The 19,819-nt window shown below is 41.6% G+C and overlaps 1 protein-coding gene across 1 annotated transcript; it reads left to right on the top strand.

Annotated features, from left to right (window-relative positions):
* The first annotated feature begins 2,058 nt into the window (after nucleotides 1–2,058).
* On the top strand, nucleotides 2,059–18,608 carry CENPJ (centromere protein J). Its single transcript, XM_042868471.1, has 15 exons — nucleotides 2,059–2,945; nucleotides 3,929–4,052; nucleotides 6,391–6,523; nucleotides 7,984–8,089; nucleotides 8,430–10,035; nucleotides 11,356–11,488; nucleotides 13,637–13,802; nucleotides 14,741–14,983; nucleotides 15,711–15,810; nucleotides 16,201–16,298; nucleotides 16,924–17,028; nucleotides 17,130–17,270; nucleotides 17,370–17,454; nucleotides 17,591–17,711; nucleotides 18,294–18,608. Exons 1-15 carry the CDS (start codon nucleotides 2,511–2,513, stop codon nucleotides 18,484–18,486), a joined length of 3,789 nt encoding a protein of 1,262 aa, XP_042724405.1. The 5' UTR covers nucleotides 2,059–2,510; the 3' UTR covers nucleotides 18,487–18,608.
* Nucleotides 18,609–19,819: the final 1,211 nt, after the last annotated feature.

Genomic DNA, 19,819 nt, shown 5'->3' with positions numbered 1-19,819 from the left:
CAGCCTTCTGCGGAATAAGGAACACTAACACTTCCGGGGCTTGAGGGAGGAGGAAACTCACTGTTAAAGTGCAAGTGAACTTTGAAAGACGCTCCAGACAGCAGGAAGTAAAGCTGAAACCTCTTTAGTCTGTACCCAGCAGCTTTTCTTTCTGCTGAGTGAAGTAGGCTTTATTCCCTCTCATTGCTGATGAATGCTGCCACCCAATATTAGCCTCTCTTCTTTAGCCAATTTCCCCTGAGGATCAAACTTATCAAGGAACTTTAGCAGTGTTTGTCTTTACTCTTCTTGAACTGCAGAGTTTCCAGAATTCAAAATAAGAATAGAAAACGACAATATTTAATGTGAGAGTGAAGAATGGTGAACAGTTTTATAACTGGAATAAGGCACTGATGCAGCACTAAGTAAGAAGTTGTGCAATGGAGAGCTGCTGACAACTGTCACTGGTTTAATTCTTGCAGTTTTAGTTTATCTCAGTGGAGATCCACAATTCCCTAATGACCTCATAAGAATTTCACACAGGTACATGAGCTTGTAATTATGATTGGTTTGCAAGTTTGGGATCATCATTAGAGATAGATTACGCTTTTGACAGAGGAGAGCACCAAAGAGAATTTTGTCCTCATTCAAAAATAGACGAAGAATAACCTGGAACTCAATGTGGGCCTTCAGTGTGCAGGGATACTGAATTTTCATGAGGATGTTAATGCATTAAAGGTGACGTTGTGCTTGAAAAGGAAGGGGTAGAAATCCTTGCGTTTTTTTGGGGTTTTTTTTGTTTGTTTGTTTGTTTTGTTTTTGTTTTTGTTTTTAATATATATTTCCAGCACTGTAGCTTCCCACTCTTAATGCAGAACTCAGCTTCACGAAAGCTGTGCAGGTGATATATTCATAACTGGCTTAAGTGCAGGAAAAGTGATGGGAAGTTTGGAAAGAGCCACAGCTGATGTGAGATTTAGCAGTTGGCAGCTGAAAGAGCTGCCCTGGTTTTACGCAGCCGGGAGCTCGGTCCTGTACCAACGTGCAAAGAGGAGCAAAACCCGGCTCCAGCTGGCAATGTGTCACCAGGTTTTGGAGTGAGATTCTCCACTGTTTGCTGGAGCTCTGAGGAAACTGTTTTGCTCAGTAAGAGAATTCCTAAAGAGCAAAACGTCAAAAACTCTCTGGTGATGGTGACAGAACGTGAGGGAATGGCACAGAGCTGTGTGGGGTGAGGGGCGGGTCAGGTTGGGAGTCTGGAAAAGGTTTTTCAACATAGATTAATGGAATATCCTGAATTGAGAGGGGTCCGTAAGGATCACTGAGCCTAACTCCTGGATCTGCACAGGAACAGCCTGCCCAGGCCAGTGGACACAGCTCTGAGCTGCCAGAGCTCAAGGGAGCGTTCGGACAGTGCTTCCAGACATTGGGACTGGCTTTTGGGTGGTCCTCTGTGGAGCCAGGGGTTGGACTCAGTGATCCTTATGGGCCCCTTTCCATTGGGAAGGATGGAAAGAAGCCCAGGTGGTTCAATGACTCTGTAGGCTTTCTGCCACTTATCCTTCCACTCCACCCTTACTGCAGCTATTTAAAGATTAAAAGGGCAGAGGCAGCTACAAGCAAAGCACGCTGAAAGCGCACAGCCCCGCCCGCCCAGCAAAGGCACGGCGAGCGGAGATTGAGGGTTCGTTCCGCGGTCACCTCCTCACTGCCGCCCCCACAGGGCGGGAAGGCGGGGAGCGGCCCCTCCCCCAGCAACGGGGCGGGGCAGGCATCACCGCCTTCGCGCGCCTGCCCCCGCCCCTCAGAAGCCTAGGCAGGGCTGGAGGGTTTGCAGTGTCAACCTATTAACGGCATTCTCGCCGCTGAGCATTTTGGGAGCTGTAGTCGAGCGCAGAGAGATCGCTACGGGGCTGCAGGAGGCGGGCGGCGGCTGGGGACTACAAATCCCGGCGTGCCCCGCGCCGCGCGGCGTCCAGCCTGTGGCGGCGGGAGGCTGTGCTATGGCGGCGCGTTTGTAACTGCGAGCGGCGGGAGGTCGCGGGCTGAGTGGTGGCGCTGCTACGGCGGCGGTCCTCGGCTTCAGCCATTTGGAATATTACGCTCTGGGGAAGCTTTGAGCGTTTCGAAATCTGCTCGTACGGAGTTCTGTAGGAGTTCCGGAAGGGTTCCTGTGGGGATCCCGAAGTGCCGCCGGGCGGTGATGGTGGTGGGAAGAGGAGTGAGAAGCGAACGCGCAGCTGTTCGTGGAGTTACCGCGGGAAGGTTAAGTGCGAGTTGAAATATGCACAGTAAAGCGATCGTGTTCACGTGGGCATCTCTGCGGCGTTGCATTAGTACGAGGATTTGTGGCTGGACTGCTTCTTATAAACACGATCGGCTGGTTTTAAGAGTGACTTCCCGATGCTGGGAGTCTCTTCCTGTAGATTTTTTTCTTTTATCTGCTTAATTTCTCGGAGCTAAAAACGAGTGAGCATCCACGCCTGATACTTGTGACTGCACCTTTTACTCCCCTGGCGCTACACTATGTTATGTTAATGCTGCATCAGCAATTGCGTTGGAATGTAATTTACAGGATGCCAACTGTTGAAGAGCTGAGTAGTGAACAAAACTTCATTGCACACTGGATGTCCAGTAATTCCCGTGCTGGTGTCTTATTAGATCCTCATTTTACTGGATTAAAAATCACCACAGAAAGTCTGTTACCTGGACCTGAAAGCATCACGGCTTTCCCCGGTGAAGTGCAGAATCTCTTAGACAGCTGTTCTGTAAATGAGGACTCCTTGAGTGAAGAGCAATTGCTTGAGTCTGGCAGCTCCTGTGCACTTCAGCAAAATAGCACTGAAATGTCTTTTCCAGCAACAGCATATAACGTAGGAAGCTCTAAAGCAGACTTCGGCCACAGTGAAAAGGATGCTCAGAATAAATCTGATTGCAATGATCCTCTCTTACAAAAGCTTGAACAGGTAATAAATTTTAAAAATTCTAGAATTTCTTGATATTCATAAATTAAGGTATATTTTGTTCCTGTGCATCCATGGAATGGAACACCTCTCCTATGAGAACAGGCTGAGAGAGCTGGGGCTGTTCAGCCTGGAGAAGAGAAGGCTGTGAGGTGACCTGAGAGCAGCCTTTCAGTATCTAAAGACGAGCTACAGGAAAGAAGGGGACAGATTCTTTAGCGGGGTATGTGAAATTAGAACAAGGAGAAATGGCTTCAAGCTTAAAGAGAGGAGATTTAGGTTGGATTTAAGGAAAGAGGCTTTAACAGTGGGGGTGGTGAGGCACTGGCACAGGTTGCCCAGAGATGTTGTTGATGCCCCATCCCTGGAGACTTTCAGGGTAAGGCTGGATCAGGCCCTGGGCAATCTGATTGAGCTGTGCATGTCTCTGTTTGTTGCAGGGGAGCTGGACAGATAAAAGAAACTTTAAAGGGCCTTTCCAACTCTAAGTAGATTCTAGTATTCTATAATTTTTCATACCTGAAAGTATCTGTAGAACATAAGCTTAAAGAGCAAGCCCTGAGTCAGTTACGTGTCAGTTGTGTAAAGATTAGTGTCCTCCTCATAACATGCTGTTATTGAGAGCCTAGTTGGTTTTCATAGGCACAGATTTCAGTTCAAAATGAAATTATGTTTAGCGCCAGCATATTTGCTCTTAGAATCTTCTTACCTCAAAAGGTGAACATTTCCCAAATTGCAGAAATGAGAGTTCTGTTATCTACTATTTGTGGATTGGTCGTTTAAAAACTAGTGGCTTGGAGTGCACTAGAAACAGCATGAATTTCATTCATCAAAGCACTTTGTATGCAACGTGTCATGTTACAGTTAGATAATGGGATGTCTTTAAAACTTGTTGTCTTGATGATGCTTATGTTTTGGTGCATTCTAAGTATACTTACCCCACAGTACTTTTTTTTTTTTTTTTTTTTTTTTAATTTCTTAAAAAGCTGAAGGAATTGCAACAACAGAAACAGGAACAGCTAAAGAAACAACAGATGGAGCAACTTCAAAGGCTAATGGAAGAACAGCAGAAGTTACTTAGCATGGTATCTGGTCAGACAGCAGTTCTTGGTAAGTTGAGAAATAAAGCATAGGATCACAGAATCATAGAATGGCCTGGGTTGAAAAGGATCACAATGATCATCGGGTTTCAACCCCCTGCTCTGTGCAGGGCTGCCAACCATCAGACCAGGCTGCCCAGAGCCACATCCAGCCCGGCCTTGAATGCCTCCAGGGATGGAGCATCCACAGCCTCCTTGGGCAACCTGTTCCAGTGCATCACCACCCTCTGAGTGGAAAAAATATGTACTTTATTAAACTGAAGAATGTGATCTATTGTTCTTGTTTAAGTTAGAAAGTATATTCAGTGTTCATCTTAAGACTACTTGATTAATCAAAGATAAATGCATCATTTTAATGACTGCTGCGTGGTACTGCTGAAGGAATGCTATCCTTTTGCCAACTTTCATTGTAATTAATGATGGGAGCCCTTGTTTTGAAGAAAATATCGTAAATATAAAAGACAAAATAGGCAGTTGCATTTCTTTCAATACTTCTGATTGCTTTAAGCCATCACTGTATCCAAATGAGGTGGTGCCTCCTTGTTTGTGCTCACAGTACATGTTTTCCCATGTGATGAACTTAATGAGACTGGGGAACTCATCTGTACTGAGAAACAAACATCTGTAACCTGGATCAGTGTTCCAGTCCAATTTAGCTTGTGCACAGGGAGAGGACAGTCCTGGACTGGAAGAAGCCCCCAGAGTTGAGAGAGGGGCATCTTCTCTTGCAGGTAGTATCAGACCCACCTGATTTAAATGATTATATTTCTTTTACGTAGCCTATCTGAGAAACTGAAGTTAGGCTTTGAACAAAAACTAAATTGCCTAATGATTTTTTCTGAGTTGGGAACATGAGGATGGAGGCTGGCTCTTGCCTTCCTGTGTATGTTTATTTTTGTTCCTGTGAAACACTGGTTTGTTTGAAGGCTGTACTCTAATGGCTGAAAGTAAAAAGCTAAGCTAAGACCTGGGCATTCATTGGGCTTGACAAGTTTTTTTGTTTGTTTGTTTGTTTGTTTTTTACAAATCAGTCATCTGAGTAACAGAATCACAAGGACAACAAAGCTCATGCTCTGAGTAATTGGTCTCCACATACACAGAACAGTGAAATTATAACAAAAGTTAAACAATGCAGAATGCATCTCATCTTTGGACAACGGTGGTTCAGTACTGTCTGCCTGTAAAAAGCAAGGCCCCTGAAAATGCAGAACTGCTTGAAAGGCAGTGGAGACGACAACTATATTGGTTAGGCATTTGGAGAAAAATAATTGGGAGTGTGTGTTCCCTTCCCATTCCTCCCCCCCCCCCCCCCAGTTACTGAGCATAACTCACTGCTTGTAGTGATGCTTGTATACAAATTTTGGTTTCCTTTGCTCAATATGGTCAGCTCAGAAGCCTCAGTGTTCCTGTGAGTGTTGTTAAAAGCAGCAGGAGGAAAAACCAAGTTCTTCCATCAGCATGATATGTTTGTCTGTTCTAGTAGGGAAAAAAATGGCTACTGCTAAAACTTATGTATGATAAAGACTGGGAAAATGGTAAAATAATGACAGATCCTGGATGGCTGCATTATTTGGTAAGTTAGAATGCACTGAAACCGTATTTTCAAGTAGCAGTTAGAAAATAGTCCATACGGGGATATAGAATGTCTCCAGACCAACTGTGTTGTGAGGCTAAATAACTGAATTGGAATTAGGAATCAAGATGGATTGGCAAAGAGATGCTATGGCATAGTCATAATGTCCTTAGAGTTGGAAGGCTGATGAAGAATTGTTTATACACCAGAAGAAACGCACCAGAATTCTTCACCTTTTCCTGTTTCTTAGCTGTACCACTGGCACCACATTACCATTTATGCTGTTATGACTGGAATAGCATTTTTGGTTTTAAATTTAATAAGGAGTTTGTAAATCTGTAGAGGTTTCAGAGAAAAGAAATGAGAGTGAGTTACAAGCATGAAGTATGATGACAAGCTTTTAATCTTGGTCTAAGGCGATGTGAAAGGATGAATTGATCTTAATTTTTAAGTATAGCAGACATCCAAGCTTCTGTTATTTTACCTTTAAGCCATAAGTTAGCAAAGATGATGAATCAGAATGGAGTGCCAAGGTGTGTGTCTGGGGGAGAAAACTTATACGTGGTTGGATATTGCTTTCAAAGGAGTGCTCAAATTCAAAGAAGAGTTAATTTGGGAAAATCATAGGACTTCTTTTGTGTGGGAATTCAGACTATGTGACCATGAAGCTGTTTTAATCTGGTCTGAATGCCACTTAAATGTAAGCTGAGCTGACTGTTTGTTTGCATGCTTTTGGGAGGAAAAAAAACAAATTTGTATTCTGTTGATTTCATAGGAAAAAGCATGAGGTGTCCAGAACAAAAGATGGAAAAATTGATGGAGACTGAAGATCCACCCGTGGATCCTTTTAGTGCGGAACTCCCTGAGAACAGAGGAAAACAGTTGTGGGTGACTAATGCAGAGGAAAGGTAATTCAGAACGTGATTTGGTAAAAAGTGTAAGTAATTTATACTGCAAGTTTGAATGAATTCTGAATCCCAATTCAGATATTCTCAGTTTGTATAGCTTTCTTAAGCAGGGATTACGTTTCACTAGTACAATGGAGAGCAATAGTAGGAGAGGCTCTGGCTTGAGATTGTGACAGATGTGCTGTGCTGGCTGAAGAGGTGTGTGCAGCATGGGGTGATGATAGTGTAGAAGCACATTCTGGTTTAGGCTTAGTATATCAGCAGTCACAATTACTGCACTCAGTCTGATTCATTACAATCTCCTCTCCACTGTTACACAGCAAAAGTAGTGATGTTGAGGAAGAGTGTAAGGCCACAACTTTTTAGTTTGTTACCAGGAGTTATGTTTGTTTAAGCGTCTATGTGTGGCTAAGAAATAACAGTGCTTGTGGGAGAAGCCTTCTCATGGATGTTAGAAGCTTTTTGTTGTTGCTGTTGTTGATGGAATAAAAGTAGTGGTTGGCACTGTTTTGGAGCTCTGCCTTGCCTGTCATAACATGAAATACTTGTTCCAGGCAGTACTGGGTTGACCCCGGGCAGTCACTTGGTCACCCTGCCTCAGAATTCAATGGAGGTGAATTAGAAGAAGTAAAATGACATTTGTGGGTTGAGATAAAGACACTTTATCTTCACAACAAGTGAAGAAAAGAGGGGAAGAGACCCCAACATTAAGAAGGTGGCCATCTCCCACCAGCAAACTGATGTACAGTTGGTCCTGTGTAGTTTTAGAAAACCAAGTCTGCAGTTCTCATTGCTGAACATGATGTTGTGTGGCATGGAACTCTTGGTCACTTTGGATCAACTCTTCTGGCTCTGACCTCTCTCTCTTGCCCATCCCCAGCCTATTTGATAGGGTGAACAGATTAAGCAGCATGAGAAACCAGAGAAAACTTGGATCCTCTGCAAGAAGTGTTCAACAACAGCGCAAAAACGTTGGATGTTACCATCACTGTTTTGGTCACAAATCCAAAGCAGCACCATATGGACTGCTGTAAAGAACGTTTACTCCATCCTAGCCAGACCCAGAATGCAGGCTGATCTCTGTAGGATTTCTATGAATCAATGTGAAGGACATACTATAGAAATTATCAGTATGACTACAATCTGAGTGTGAGACTGATGGCTCGGGCAGAAGAATGGCTGGTCACAATGGCAGTTTTTTTTAGCTGTGTATGAATAATTTTATCAAAAGATAATCAACTATTACTACAATGCATTTTTCAGATTAGCTTTGCCACTAAGTGACTGAAGTTCTTTGTAATTGTCATCGTTTAGGTAATTGTATCCCAGGTCTTTGATTAGCAGTGATGTTAAATGCAATTAAATTACACGGAAATGTTAAAATATATATATAAATATAAAAAAAATATATAAAAAAAATATATATATATATTTATATTTATATATTTTAATTACTACAGACCTATTAAAGCAGCAATTCAGGAGAAGAAACAGACCTTTGAGGAATTTGTGGAAGAACAGATGCAGATAGAAGAGCAGCGTCTGAAGCAAAAACAGAAGTTACAGGTTTTCTATTCTTTCTAACTTGTTTTTTAAATATCGTACCATGGTGTGATGGGTGCTTTAAGAACTTAGACAGCAGGTTCTGGCATCAAAAGCTAACGCTGCAATATTCACATCTTAATAATTCATCTTCGAAATAAAACAATAAGTCCTAACTATTTTGTTTAAGATGCTTTCAGAAATCCAGTAGAAGTAAATGCACTTTATAAATTCCTACTAATATGTGGGGTTTATTTGGAAAACAAGCAAAAAAACACAAGCGAATTCAAAAACCCAGCAACTTAAAACTGCACGAGGGATTTAATGTTGTGTGTGTGTGTTAATTTTCCTTATCCCCTTTCAGGAGACATATGGATCAGCCATTCAAAAACCTGTGATCAAACGACCCTTCCTAAAAAGAGGAGAAGGCTTAACAAGGTTTATTAATGCCAGATCTAAGATAGCAAAGTTTCAGGAAAACATGCTGAAGCCTCCACAGAGGGCTTCAGATGACAGAAATGTGAGAGTGGACAGATCACAAATGCAAAAGAAAAGTCTGCCTTCTGGCAAAGAACTGGTTTCTGAGAGCTCTCTTACACCATGTAAAAACAATAACCAGCCTGACAAAGCCAAACGTCCTCTTCAGAAGACCCTGGTACTCAGAAATCACAATGGAAAAAATTCCTTGCCACTAGAAACAAGAATGCAACCAGGAAAAAATCTTAATGGACAGACTAAGGTTTCTTTTTCGCCAGAAGTCAACAATAAAATAGAAAATAAAGAGAATGTAGTGGAATTTACTAAGTCTAGCACTGGCAGCAAAATCAGAAACAAACTACCTTACACAGAAAAGCCTCCATTATCTTGTGAGATGGCTGATGCCTTTTCTAATTCTAACTGTTCTGTGACTGACTCTGTAAAGGATTCAGAACTGTCTTTTGAAGTTTCATTTCAGAATAAGTTGGAAAACTGGGAAAAAGAAAAGGAAAAAGAAAACCTGGAATTAGATGAATTTTTGTTTCTAGAACAGGCTGCAGATGAAATATCTTTCTCAAGTAATTCTTCATTTGTGCAAAGGATCTTAGATCGAGATCAGCAAACTTCACAAGGACGCAGAATGTCCTCTACCCCTATCAAGGCAAAACAGCAGCAAGTAAAGGAATTTGCAGTTAAACTCATTAATAAGAAAAAGGCAGAATGTGTGGCTGTGGGAAATAAAAATGATAAAGCAGTTAATCGTGCGATGTCAAATTCAGAAACAGCTTCTAGACTAAAGGATCCACTGAATAAAGCAGATAGCGTAACGTTTTCAGCTTCTTTCATGACAGCAGCTCCTGCTTTAAAAAGTACTCAGTGGATTGTGAATGAAGACAAAGATGAAGAAAACGGTAATAGTGCTACAGATTCTGAGCAAGAATTTGAGACCACTTTAAAATATGAAAATGAAGATGTTAAGACATCCTTTATGAGCCATAGAGAAAGTGATCCAGAATTGTTAGATTATGGAAGTTCTGCTACAGATATCAGCAAAGAAAGCAAAAATGGAAGTGCCAACCTTGACTTGTCAGACAAAGATGCACAGTCAAACCAAAAGGTTGGAAAAGCTTCAGACCACCAAAGAAGCATGTCTTGTGTAAATAGGAATAAGTTTGAGTTTGATGATGAGAGAACATGGAGTGATCTTGATGAAAATTATGTTCATGATGGTTTACCTGAAATATACACTACAACGCCCTCACAGACTGACTTTTTCAGTAAGAATGATACACCTTTCCCTGATAGAGCATTAAAGAGAAAAGTTGCCTCAAAGAGGGGGGAAGAACTGTCTAAACAGCCTGCAGTGGACAGCGATTCAAATGGACCTCCATCAGACCTGATGGTGAAACTGTTTCCCTCACTGAGACCAAAACAGAAGACAGGTTGTCATCCAGAGCATGAAATCAAATCAAATGTGGAACAGGAGTCAGGAGGTGAGAGAACAGCAACTGGTAGGAAATGTTGAAGAATACATGTTTTACAAGTCTTTCCTTCTAAGGCTTAAGCTGCAACTTGACGCTACACCAAAAGGTACAGACTTCTACTGTAGGCACCCTTCATCTCTTCTGGTTGTGTCTGGTGCCAGATGCAGTCATTGCACAGCCTGCAGAATGATAAGTTCAGTGAAACCCTTCATTTATTTCACCCTGAAGGCTAGTTTTTTGTCTCATCGCCTCATCCAACTAACTTAATCCGAAGGTGCTTGACCACTGTTTCAAACTCAAGCAAAGAGGCAAAAGCGTGCTGAAAATGAAGCAGTGCCTCCCTTTCCAGTGAGTGCATCTACACCGCATTTGGGTAGTGCCATGCACTCCTAGGTTACATTGTTCCTGTAGTAAAACTGGATGCGTCAGCAATGTCTGTTTTCTCTCTGCAGTACAGTATGTAGAGAATTCACCTGGAATATAGAAAACAAGTTAATTTTTCTGCTCGTCCCAAGTTGATTTCAGCCATTTCAGCTATACGGCTATGGTATGCAGAAGGCTTACAATCTCTACAATCTCCTGTAAAAGCTGTTGTGTTTGTGCTAGAACAGACATGATGGTGCAGCCTTGCATGTCTTCTCTGTAAGACAGTGAGGTGTCAGTTTCAAACTCTGCACCAATAAATGTTTAGGATTTTTTCTGGTTTTTTTTGAAGATCATATGAAGCAGAAGTGGTAGGTTTAGTGTTTTATGGAGAACTGTTTTATTGGCTTTTGAAGGAAATCTGCTGGGTCTTTTTGCTGGGAGTAATGGCTAGCAGCATTTACGAGTGATGGAGGCAACTAACTACACTACAGCATCAGTACTTAGGCTCTTTTTGCATGCTCAGAAGCAGACTATGAAAGCCTTAGGAGTGTTAAGCAGTGACTGAACAGGAAACTGGAATGGCAGAGAGGCCCACAAATACTCTGGGCCTCTACAATCCATTTCAGGTCAGTAATGACTTCAAGCAGGCTGTGCTGTGAGTAAACTTACAGCTGGAAAAACTTACATTTGTAACTTTCCTCTTTGATGCTTTGCTCTTATCATATCTTCATTTTTCTACAGGTCCTTCACATTCTGATTTCTGTTATATGTTTAGTTCTACAAATATTATAGATGAACTTGATGAGGAACTTGAGTATATAGTGCAGGGTACTTCAAAATGTCACTTCAGTACTAGAGTTTTTTCTTGCAATGCTACTGCTATCTATAAAATAGTATATATATTTTTTAAAATTAGTGTGTTAGTAATTTTTCAGTCTAATGGATCTGGTTGTTGTATGGCAGGAGCCACTGTTCCATCCCAGACACTGAGAGAGAAACTCATTGAATTGGAAATGGAAATTGAGCGATTCAGAGCTGAAAACACAATTCTAACTAAACTTCGTGAAGAAAGAGAGCATGCCTTGGCAAGCATCAGGTAATCCTGAATTGAAAACCCACAGTTTGGTGCGTTCACTAAAATGGTGTGCTCCTGGCTATCACATTGTGCAGTTTTACTTAGGTACTGTTAAGTAATTGATGTATTTTAGTAACAGTGGAGACATAGATCAAGAAACTGGCTGTTTCTGTATGTATGTATGAAATGGTGTCGTAAAAACAGATTGCAAATCTAGGAAGAATGTTGAGCACTCCTGCTGCTTCAATATGATATCCTTAAAGGCTATGCCAGTGAGAATTTTCTCGTGTATACTTTTATTCTGAGCAATAACACAGTCCTAAACTGGTCTCATAAAACGGATTTCACCTGAATGTGATTGATGCTGTCCATTTGGATTGGATGTACAAATGGAGCATTAGTATTTACTTCAGCTAGGGAAATTATAAGCAGTAAATACAGCAGAATAATTCTGCGGAGATTTGAAAGTGGCATACCTGTTTCTGCCAAAGTTAATTTTGTTTTGTTTGTATACAGCATCATGTTGCTGGCTAATGTTTGATTTGTGACCTGCTATTAGTCACCGGTTCTTTTACAAGCAGCTTTTGGTGGAATGGTGTTCCACTGCTCTAAGGAATATTGGCAAGCTTTCGTAGAATCTAGAACCATAGAATGGCTTAGGTTTGAAGGGACCTCACAGATCATCCAGTTCCAATCTGGCCTTGAATGCCACCAGGGATAGGGCATCCACAGCTTCTCTGGGCAGCTGTGCCAGTCCTCACCACCCTCTGAGAAAATAATTTCTTCCTAACACTTAGCCTAGATTTCCCCCCCTCTTAGTTTAAAGTCATTCACCCTTGTTCTGTCACTAGTAGACTGTGTACAGTTGGTCTCCTTCCTGCTTATAGGCTCCCCTTAAGTACTGGAAGGTTGTAATGAGGCCTACCTGAAGCCTTCTCCAAGCTCAACAAGCCCAACTCCCTCAACATTTCTTCACAGGAGATTGCTCCATCCCTCTCATCATCTTTGTGGCCTTCCTCTGGACCTGCTCCAACAGCTCCACAACGTTCTTGTGCTGGGGCCCCAGGCCTGGATGAACAAGATGGAGCCTCACAAGGGCAGAGCAGTGGGGGACAATCCCTTCCCTCTCCCTGCTGCCACTCTGTTTTGATGAAGCCCAGGATACTGTTGGCCTTCTGGGCTGCAATTGCACACAAAGCTTTACTGAATCATAAAATGGCCTGGATTGAAAAGGGCCTCAAAGATCACTTAGTTTCAACCCTCCTGCCATGGGCTACTAGACCAAGCTGCCCAGAGCCACATCCAGCCTTGCTTTGAATGCCTTCAGGGATGGGGCATCCACAACCTCTCTGGAACAACCTGTTCCAGTGTGTCACCACCCTCTGTATGAAAAACTTCCTCCTAATATCTAACCTAAACCTCCCCGTCTCAGCTTAAGACCATTCCCCCTTGTCCTATCACTGTCCACCCTCGTAAACAGCCGTTCCCCCTCCTGTTTATAAGCTCCCTTCAAGTACTGGAAGGCCACAATGAGGTCTCCTCAGAGCCTTCTCTTCTCCAAGCTAAACAAGCCCAGTTCCCTCAACCTTTCCTCACAGGAGAGGTGCTCCAGCCCTCTGATCATCTCAGTGCCCTCCTCTGGACACACTCCAAGAGCTCCACGTCCTTCCTGTACTGAGGGCCCCAGTCCTGGACGCAGTGCTGCAGATGGGGCCTCACAAAGCTGAGTAGAGGGGGACAATCACCTCCCTCTCCTGCTGGCCACCCCTTTTTTAATGCAGCCAGAACACAGTCGGCCTTCCGAGCTGCAAGCGCACACTGCTGGCTCATGTCCAGCTCCTTGTCCACCAGGACCCCCAAGTCCTCCACAGGAAGCTTTGCTAGGTTCTGGATAACTTTTGTCATTAAAGATACAGATCCAGAAATAGCTGGACATCAAACACTAGCTGTATGACAATTGTTGGACTCGATCTTTGAGGTCTCCCAGCCTAAACGATTCTATGAAATACTGCTTATAAGCCAGTCTTCCAAGGGTAACAGATGCTGGGTTTGACTACAGAATTTAGAGTCTGTTTTCTCACTCCAGGTTTGTATAGTTTTATAGCTTTAAAACAATAGTTTTAAATAGTTTTTATAGTTTTAAAACAATGCTTTGTTTTATAACTGCAGGAAAGAAATTGCAGACTTTCAACAGCAGAAATCCCAAGAACTTGCTGAAATAGAGGAATATAGAAAAAAAGAAATGAAAAAACTGCAAAAGGAACGTAAAGTTTTTGAAAAGTATACCATAGAAGCTAGAGCAATTCCAGACAAAAAAGAACGTGATGAAATTCAGGTATGAAAATAACAGTTACTATTATTATTTACACAGGAAAACTGAAATTCATTTAAAGGCAATTGAGAACTAACTTGAAACTAATTATAACTTAGGCCAATCACGGGAAGGGTTGCAATTGGCTTAATTGGGAAAACAATTGCAGTCTTCACAACATTATCTGGTACTTTCAAGGAAAAAAAAAACAAAACAACAAAGCCAACCTTACAAATATTTTTGTCACATTTCCATGCATAAAAACTGCATAAGACTATGGTAGAGTGATCTTCAACTTTGATATAAAATTACTATAGCTCATATAACATTGCAAGTTTTGATTTGCGTAGTGAATGAAAATACAAACTAGAACTGTGCTTAAATTTTATTTGTAAGTGTTCCACAGTAAACATAGTTATCATCTATAATTTTCAAAGTCATGTTTTCTGATTATTTACTCATAAGTCTTTAAATGCCAGTGATAAAGAAACAAGATGTGTTTGTTCCTTCACTGTCAAGATTCATCAGGTACACAGCCAAGTTGTATCAAGCTTCACTTGCGGGTATCACTTCTTGATGCTACCTCAACAGACTGAAATAACGTTTGAAAAATGAGTTACATGGATTCATGAGTGTTTTATGTGACTTTGTTCTCGCTGTTTTCTCGTGCCAAGATTTGTTAAGGGTCCTTTTGAGGGTGGCCTTAAAGATAGCGCATTTCTGCCTCAAGTGTGTTTGTGTTGGCCTGACTGTGAAGTGTAAAGGAGGCTGAAAGTGTGATGATCACAGGGGCTCCTGTGACTGAAGTTGAGATATTCAAGTTGGTAGTCCAAAGTTAATGCTACTCTTTTCACAGAAGAAAACCTCCCTTCTCTTAATCTTTTCTTATATTATTTTCCTAGAAAATTTGAAATCTTTTAATATTAAAAAAAAATGAAACATTTTATAAACATTCTTCTAAGGCTTTAAAACAGCAGATTGCAGAGTTACAGGAAGATTTCAAACGGAAAGAAGCAAAATGGTCAACCACCCATCGACGCTTGAAGGATCAAATAGATGCTTTAGTAAATGAGAACATGGAGCTGAAAGAAGAAGTCAAAATTATGGAGAGGTTTCGGTTAGAAGCCTGGAAAAAAGTAGAAGCTGTTGGAAGCAAGAAGAAAGTGGAAAATTCTGGGATGACTTTAAAAAGAACAGAATCTGTAGTAAGTTATTCATCTCAGCGTTTAGGTCTGTGTGACCATTGTGTTTTGGATCGCGAAATTAGAATCTAATAGGCACAGCCAGACTTTTAATTCACTGATCTCGGGGTTCTGCAGATGGTGCCAGACAGAACTGTTTTTAGTGGCACCTTCTCTCCAAATACAAATGTTCACAGAATGGGTTAAGGTGAAAGGGGCTCTCCGGGTGCACGCAGCCCAGCCCCTGCTCAAGTAGGGACCCTCAGAGCAGGGTGCCCAGGATCATGTCCAAGCAGCTTCTGAACATCTCCAAGGCTGCATCACCGTGGGCAGTGTCCTTTGTTGAGGAATTCAACTTCTTAGAAATTCAAACAATGCAATTGTAAGCAGAAAAAATACATAGGCGAGATCTGAGAACCTCTGCACCTCAAGGATCAGCCAGGCAAACCAGGCAGTTCACCAGTGCTTCGAGTAGTTACATTTAATCTTGAAATGTAATTTATTTTGGATTGCTTGCACTAAATAAACATTCTATAGTTTTTGGTCATGAGGCAGCAGACAATTCCAAAATACAGCTTTTGGGCTGCATCACACAAGCTCTTCTGATGACTAAATCTCAAAAACGTACAGCTTGTGAAGAAAGCTTGCAGTGAATTTCTTCTCAAATGGTGTACAAATTTTATTGCAACTGCATGAGGAGTTGGGAATAGATGTCACATATAAACCACAAGTGTAACTTCCTTACTTCCAGTGTCCGCAAAATAGAGGCCTGAAAAGTGAAACTGGATCTCTGCTTCCTCCAGCTCAGAAGTGTGGCAAGATAAATGGCAGAGGTTATTCAGAGGCAAAAGGTACACATTTGTCTAGTTGGTTAATTCTTCAACAGAGAAAATAAATATGGATTTTTTGCATGTGTTTAAAGGACCATCTGAAAATAGGAAATAGCTGTAATGAACTTGAGTGCGCAGACAGACATGTCCCAGGGCAAGATTTTGGAGCAAGCTGTTAGGAGCCCATTCTCAGAGTGAAAGTGCTTCTGGTTGCGTTGGTGGCAGATGACTTACCTCAGACAGCTGACATATGTTGATTTTTTTTTTTTTTTTTTCATAGACATACTATTTTCAGTGTCTGCTTCACTTAAAAAATATGGGTGTCCTGTACAGATTGACCTCATTATATGATTTTAACATTTAATCTGTACTTTACTGGCCAAATTAACTTCACTACATTTATCTGAGTAGGAAAGCTTTCTAGAGGACCTGCATCAGCACCTGCTAAGGACAACAGCAAGTCAGAGACAGTGACGGCACTAGAAGATTCTTCTAAAACTGCTATGGTAGTAAGTCCTGTATCCTCATTTGGTTTTTAAGGGAGTAGCTTTCAGTACTTAATATTTGGAAGGTGGCTTGGAAAGCTGTTGACTCCACCTTTTTATATTCTTGAATTGCAATGCTGTTATCGTCATGAAAATGGCTATGTGATAGTCAGTGCAGAACGCTCTACCTGTGGCTGTAGCTGAGGTAAGGAAATAAAATAATAATCTCTTACCCTCTAAAATTTTGTGAAGTTTTCCATTTTAAGAGGCTGGCTATTTGTATGCCATGCAAGAATCCTTCATGTAGCTGAATTAATTCTGGAATACTGTAGGTAGCATTTGGTGTTCTAAAACTTTATCAGTTGTTTCACACTGTGATATGGATAACTTCAGCCAGTTGGCACCAAGCCATAGCAGTGAATTTCATTTTAGTCTGGACAAAAGCTGATCACACTCTGATTACTGCAGGCCTGAATGCATCACTGTAGTTATACTGGGAGTTGCATAAAACCCACGCTGGTTTTATGACTTCCTATATTTGTCTTCCTACTGTCATACTCGTTTCTTAAAATACCTGAAAGCCTATGAAATGAAAGATGTATGAAAACAGAGCTTGATTTTTAAGCTTGTATTATTGCTATCGTTTCAGGACACTTCTCCTGCTGAAGCTCTCATGTCCTTGTCAGTACCATCTGGACCTGTGCATACAGACAGTGAAGAGATACAGAGAGAAATTGCTTATCCTGACGGAAGGGTAAACTGAAAGTGTGGAATCTGAAATTCCACGAGAAGTGAAAGATCAATGGATACTTGAATGTGATGTCTTAATACTGACCTCTGTAACCTATTCGTTAGGTCGAAAAGGTTTTGAAAAACGGCTGTCACCTCGTCTTTCTTCCAAATGGGACGTGGAAAAAAGTGGGTTCTGATGGGAAAACTGTAACAATAACCTTCTTTAATGGAGATGTAAAGCAGATTATGCCTGATCAAACGGTGGTATGTATCCTACATCTTCTGCATTTCTCTATAAATACTTACATGTGTGTACACACACAATTTCTGGCTAGATAAGTTAATTTCAACTGTTTTCTTCAGATTTACTATTATGCTGATGCGAAGACTACACATACTACATACCCTGACGGCTTAGAGATTTTGCAATTTTCAAATGGACAAATAGGTAAAGAAATCATCCAGCCCAACCAACCCCCAACACTACTGGGGTGTGTGTGTGTGTGTGTGTGTGTGTGTGTGTGTGATGCACACAAACGCATCTGTGTTTATATAATAGTAACTTGTCACAAAATACATTCTAGAGAAACATTATCCTGATGGCAAGAAAGAAATTACGTTCCCTGATCAAACTATCAAAAGTTTATTTACGGATGGACAAGAAGAAAGCATCTTTCCAGATGGCACAATTGTTCGCATTCAGCGGTAAGCTTTGTGTTTTTAGGTACCTGTTGACGGGGATGCAGTAGGTAAGAGCTCACTGACAGAGGCAGTATATAGAGATACGTTCTTTAAAACTTACATTTGAATAGACTGTACTGTGAAGATGTGCTTGCTGTTTGACATTTATTTTCTGTAGTGTGAAGGAGATAAAGAAAATGCAGACAACAACAATGCAGCCTAACACACTAGCCTAAATGACTTTTCTGACTTGTATGTAATACTAGAGAACATGTGAGTACCCAGCTTTACCTCATGCAGGGCTCAGATCCAAACTGATGGTACTCAAAATATTAAGCTTCTGAACTGTTGTAGCAATAGGATTAGACCAGAGAATGTGTGGTGGAGACTTTCAAGAATGAAGAAGTTGCGTGAGTTTTGCAGAAATGTGCTTTTGAGTCTCAACAAAATGGCACGGTATTTACCAAAACATATTAGGTTTTTTTTTTGCATTTGTTCCTTTAGGCGTATGTCTGTACTGTTTGTTCTGTGAATAAGCTTAAGCCTGTTTACAGTCCTTATAATGGTTTTTACAAAATACATCTTACATATGTGTCTTTACTGCAGAGATGGAAGCAAGACTATAGAGTTCAATAATGGTCAGAGAGAACTACACACATCGCAGTTTAAGAGACGGGAGTATCCAGATGGGACTGTTAAGACTGTGTACTCAAATGGACACCAGGAAACAAAGTATGTCTCTGGGAGAATAAGAGTAAAGGATAAGGATGGTAATATTCTCATGGACACAAAGTTGTAATTAGCACTGACTCTGTTAGTGCAACAGAAATAATGTACATTCTTGTAAATAAGATGACAAATGCCTTTAATTGTATGCTGTGTATATACTTATAGTTTTCTTTGAAATAAACTTATTTTTCATTGGTGCTACTACAACAGCTTTCTCTTTGCCTGTTTCTACTTTTCAGAAGGATTTTATCAATTCACTACTGTCTTGTGTTTAATGAGTATTGTTCAGATCCTTGGCTACCAGTGAAAATGTGTCAAACAGCTGCAGCAGACCTTATTTTAAAGATACAAGAGAAGATTTTTCAGTTTAAGATAAAAGGTTGTGCTGGTGGAAACCCTGTGTGGCCTAATATAGCAGAATGCTGATTTTATTCACTGTCAAGAGTTTAAGGCCATCTGTGTCCTGAGGTGCACCAGGCCCAGCACCCTCATCCAGGTGAAGGTTGTTCCACTCTGCTCCATGCAGCTTCACCTTTTGGATACCACAATATAAGGATGTAAAGCTGTTAGCATCCAAAAGAGGGCTACAAGCTTGGTGAAGGGCTGGAGGGCCAGCTGTGTGAAGAGGGGCTGAAGCCCCCTGTATGCTCAGAGCAGAGCAGGCTGAGGGGAGGCCTGATGGCAGCTGCAGCTCCTCACAGGGAACAGAGGGGCAGCGCTGAGCTCTGCTCTGTGTGACAGCGACAGGGAACGGCATGGAGCTGCGTCAGGGGAGGGCAGCTGGGGGTGAGGGAAAGGGGCTGCGCCAGAGGGCAGTTAGCCGCTGAAACAGGTTTTCCAGAGCAGCACTCACAGCCTTAAGCTGCCCACATTTAAGGAGTGTTTGGACAACACTTCAATCACAGGGCTTGGTTTTGCAAGGTCCCATGCGGATCAGGAGTTGGACTCAGTGACTCTTGTAGCCTCTTCCAGCTCAAGATCCTTTGATTTTATGTGAATGGCACTACTGCTTTTCAGTGCATCACCAAAGGAAATACGTAATCATTTGTAAGCTGACTTGTACTTAAAACCTTCTCAGTACTTCTAAGCAAAATATTGCTACTGCTGTAGTGTCTGCTGCAATCCTCTACTGCACTAGATACTGACATTTAACTCACTTTCTTTTGTACAATAGAACATAAGATAGATGCCTGCTTCCCCTTGTACTGTGTTTGTCCCATTCCCCCTTTTCCTTAGGGAAAGCAAGCTCCAGTTACAGTGTGTGCACTGGTTTACTGAAGAGGTAAGTCAAACTGGACTAGGACCTATGCTTACTCAACTAGGAGCTGCATGGTTGCCTGCACAGGCAGGTCACATCTGCCTCACATCTACACCTCTTTTCTGGCAGTCTCAGATGGCAGTTC

The sequence above is a fragment of the Lagopus leucura genome, unplaced genomic scaffold (assembly GCF_019238085.1).
Source record: "Lagopus leucura isolate 7727_CA_CO unplaced genomic scaffold, USGS_WTPT01 Super-Scaffold_100001, whole genome shotgun sequence".
Lineage (NCBI taxonomy): Eukaryota > Metazoa > Chordata > Aves > Galliformes > Phasianidae > Lagopus > Lagopus leucura.
Note: the sequence above shows the minus strand (reverse complement) of the source record. Positions and strands in the feature narration are given on the sequence as shown.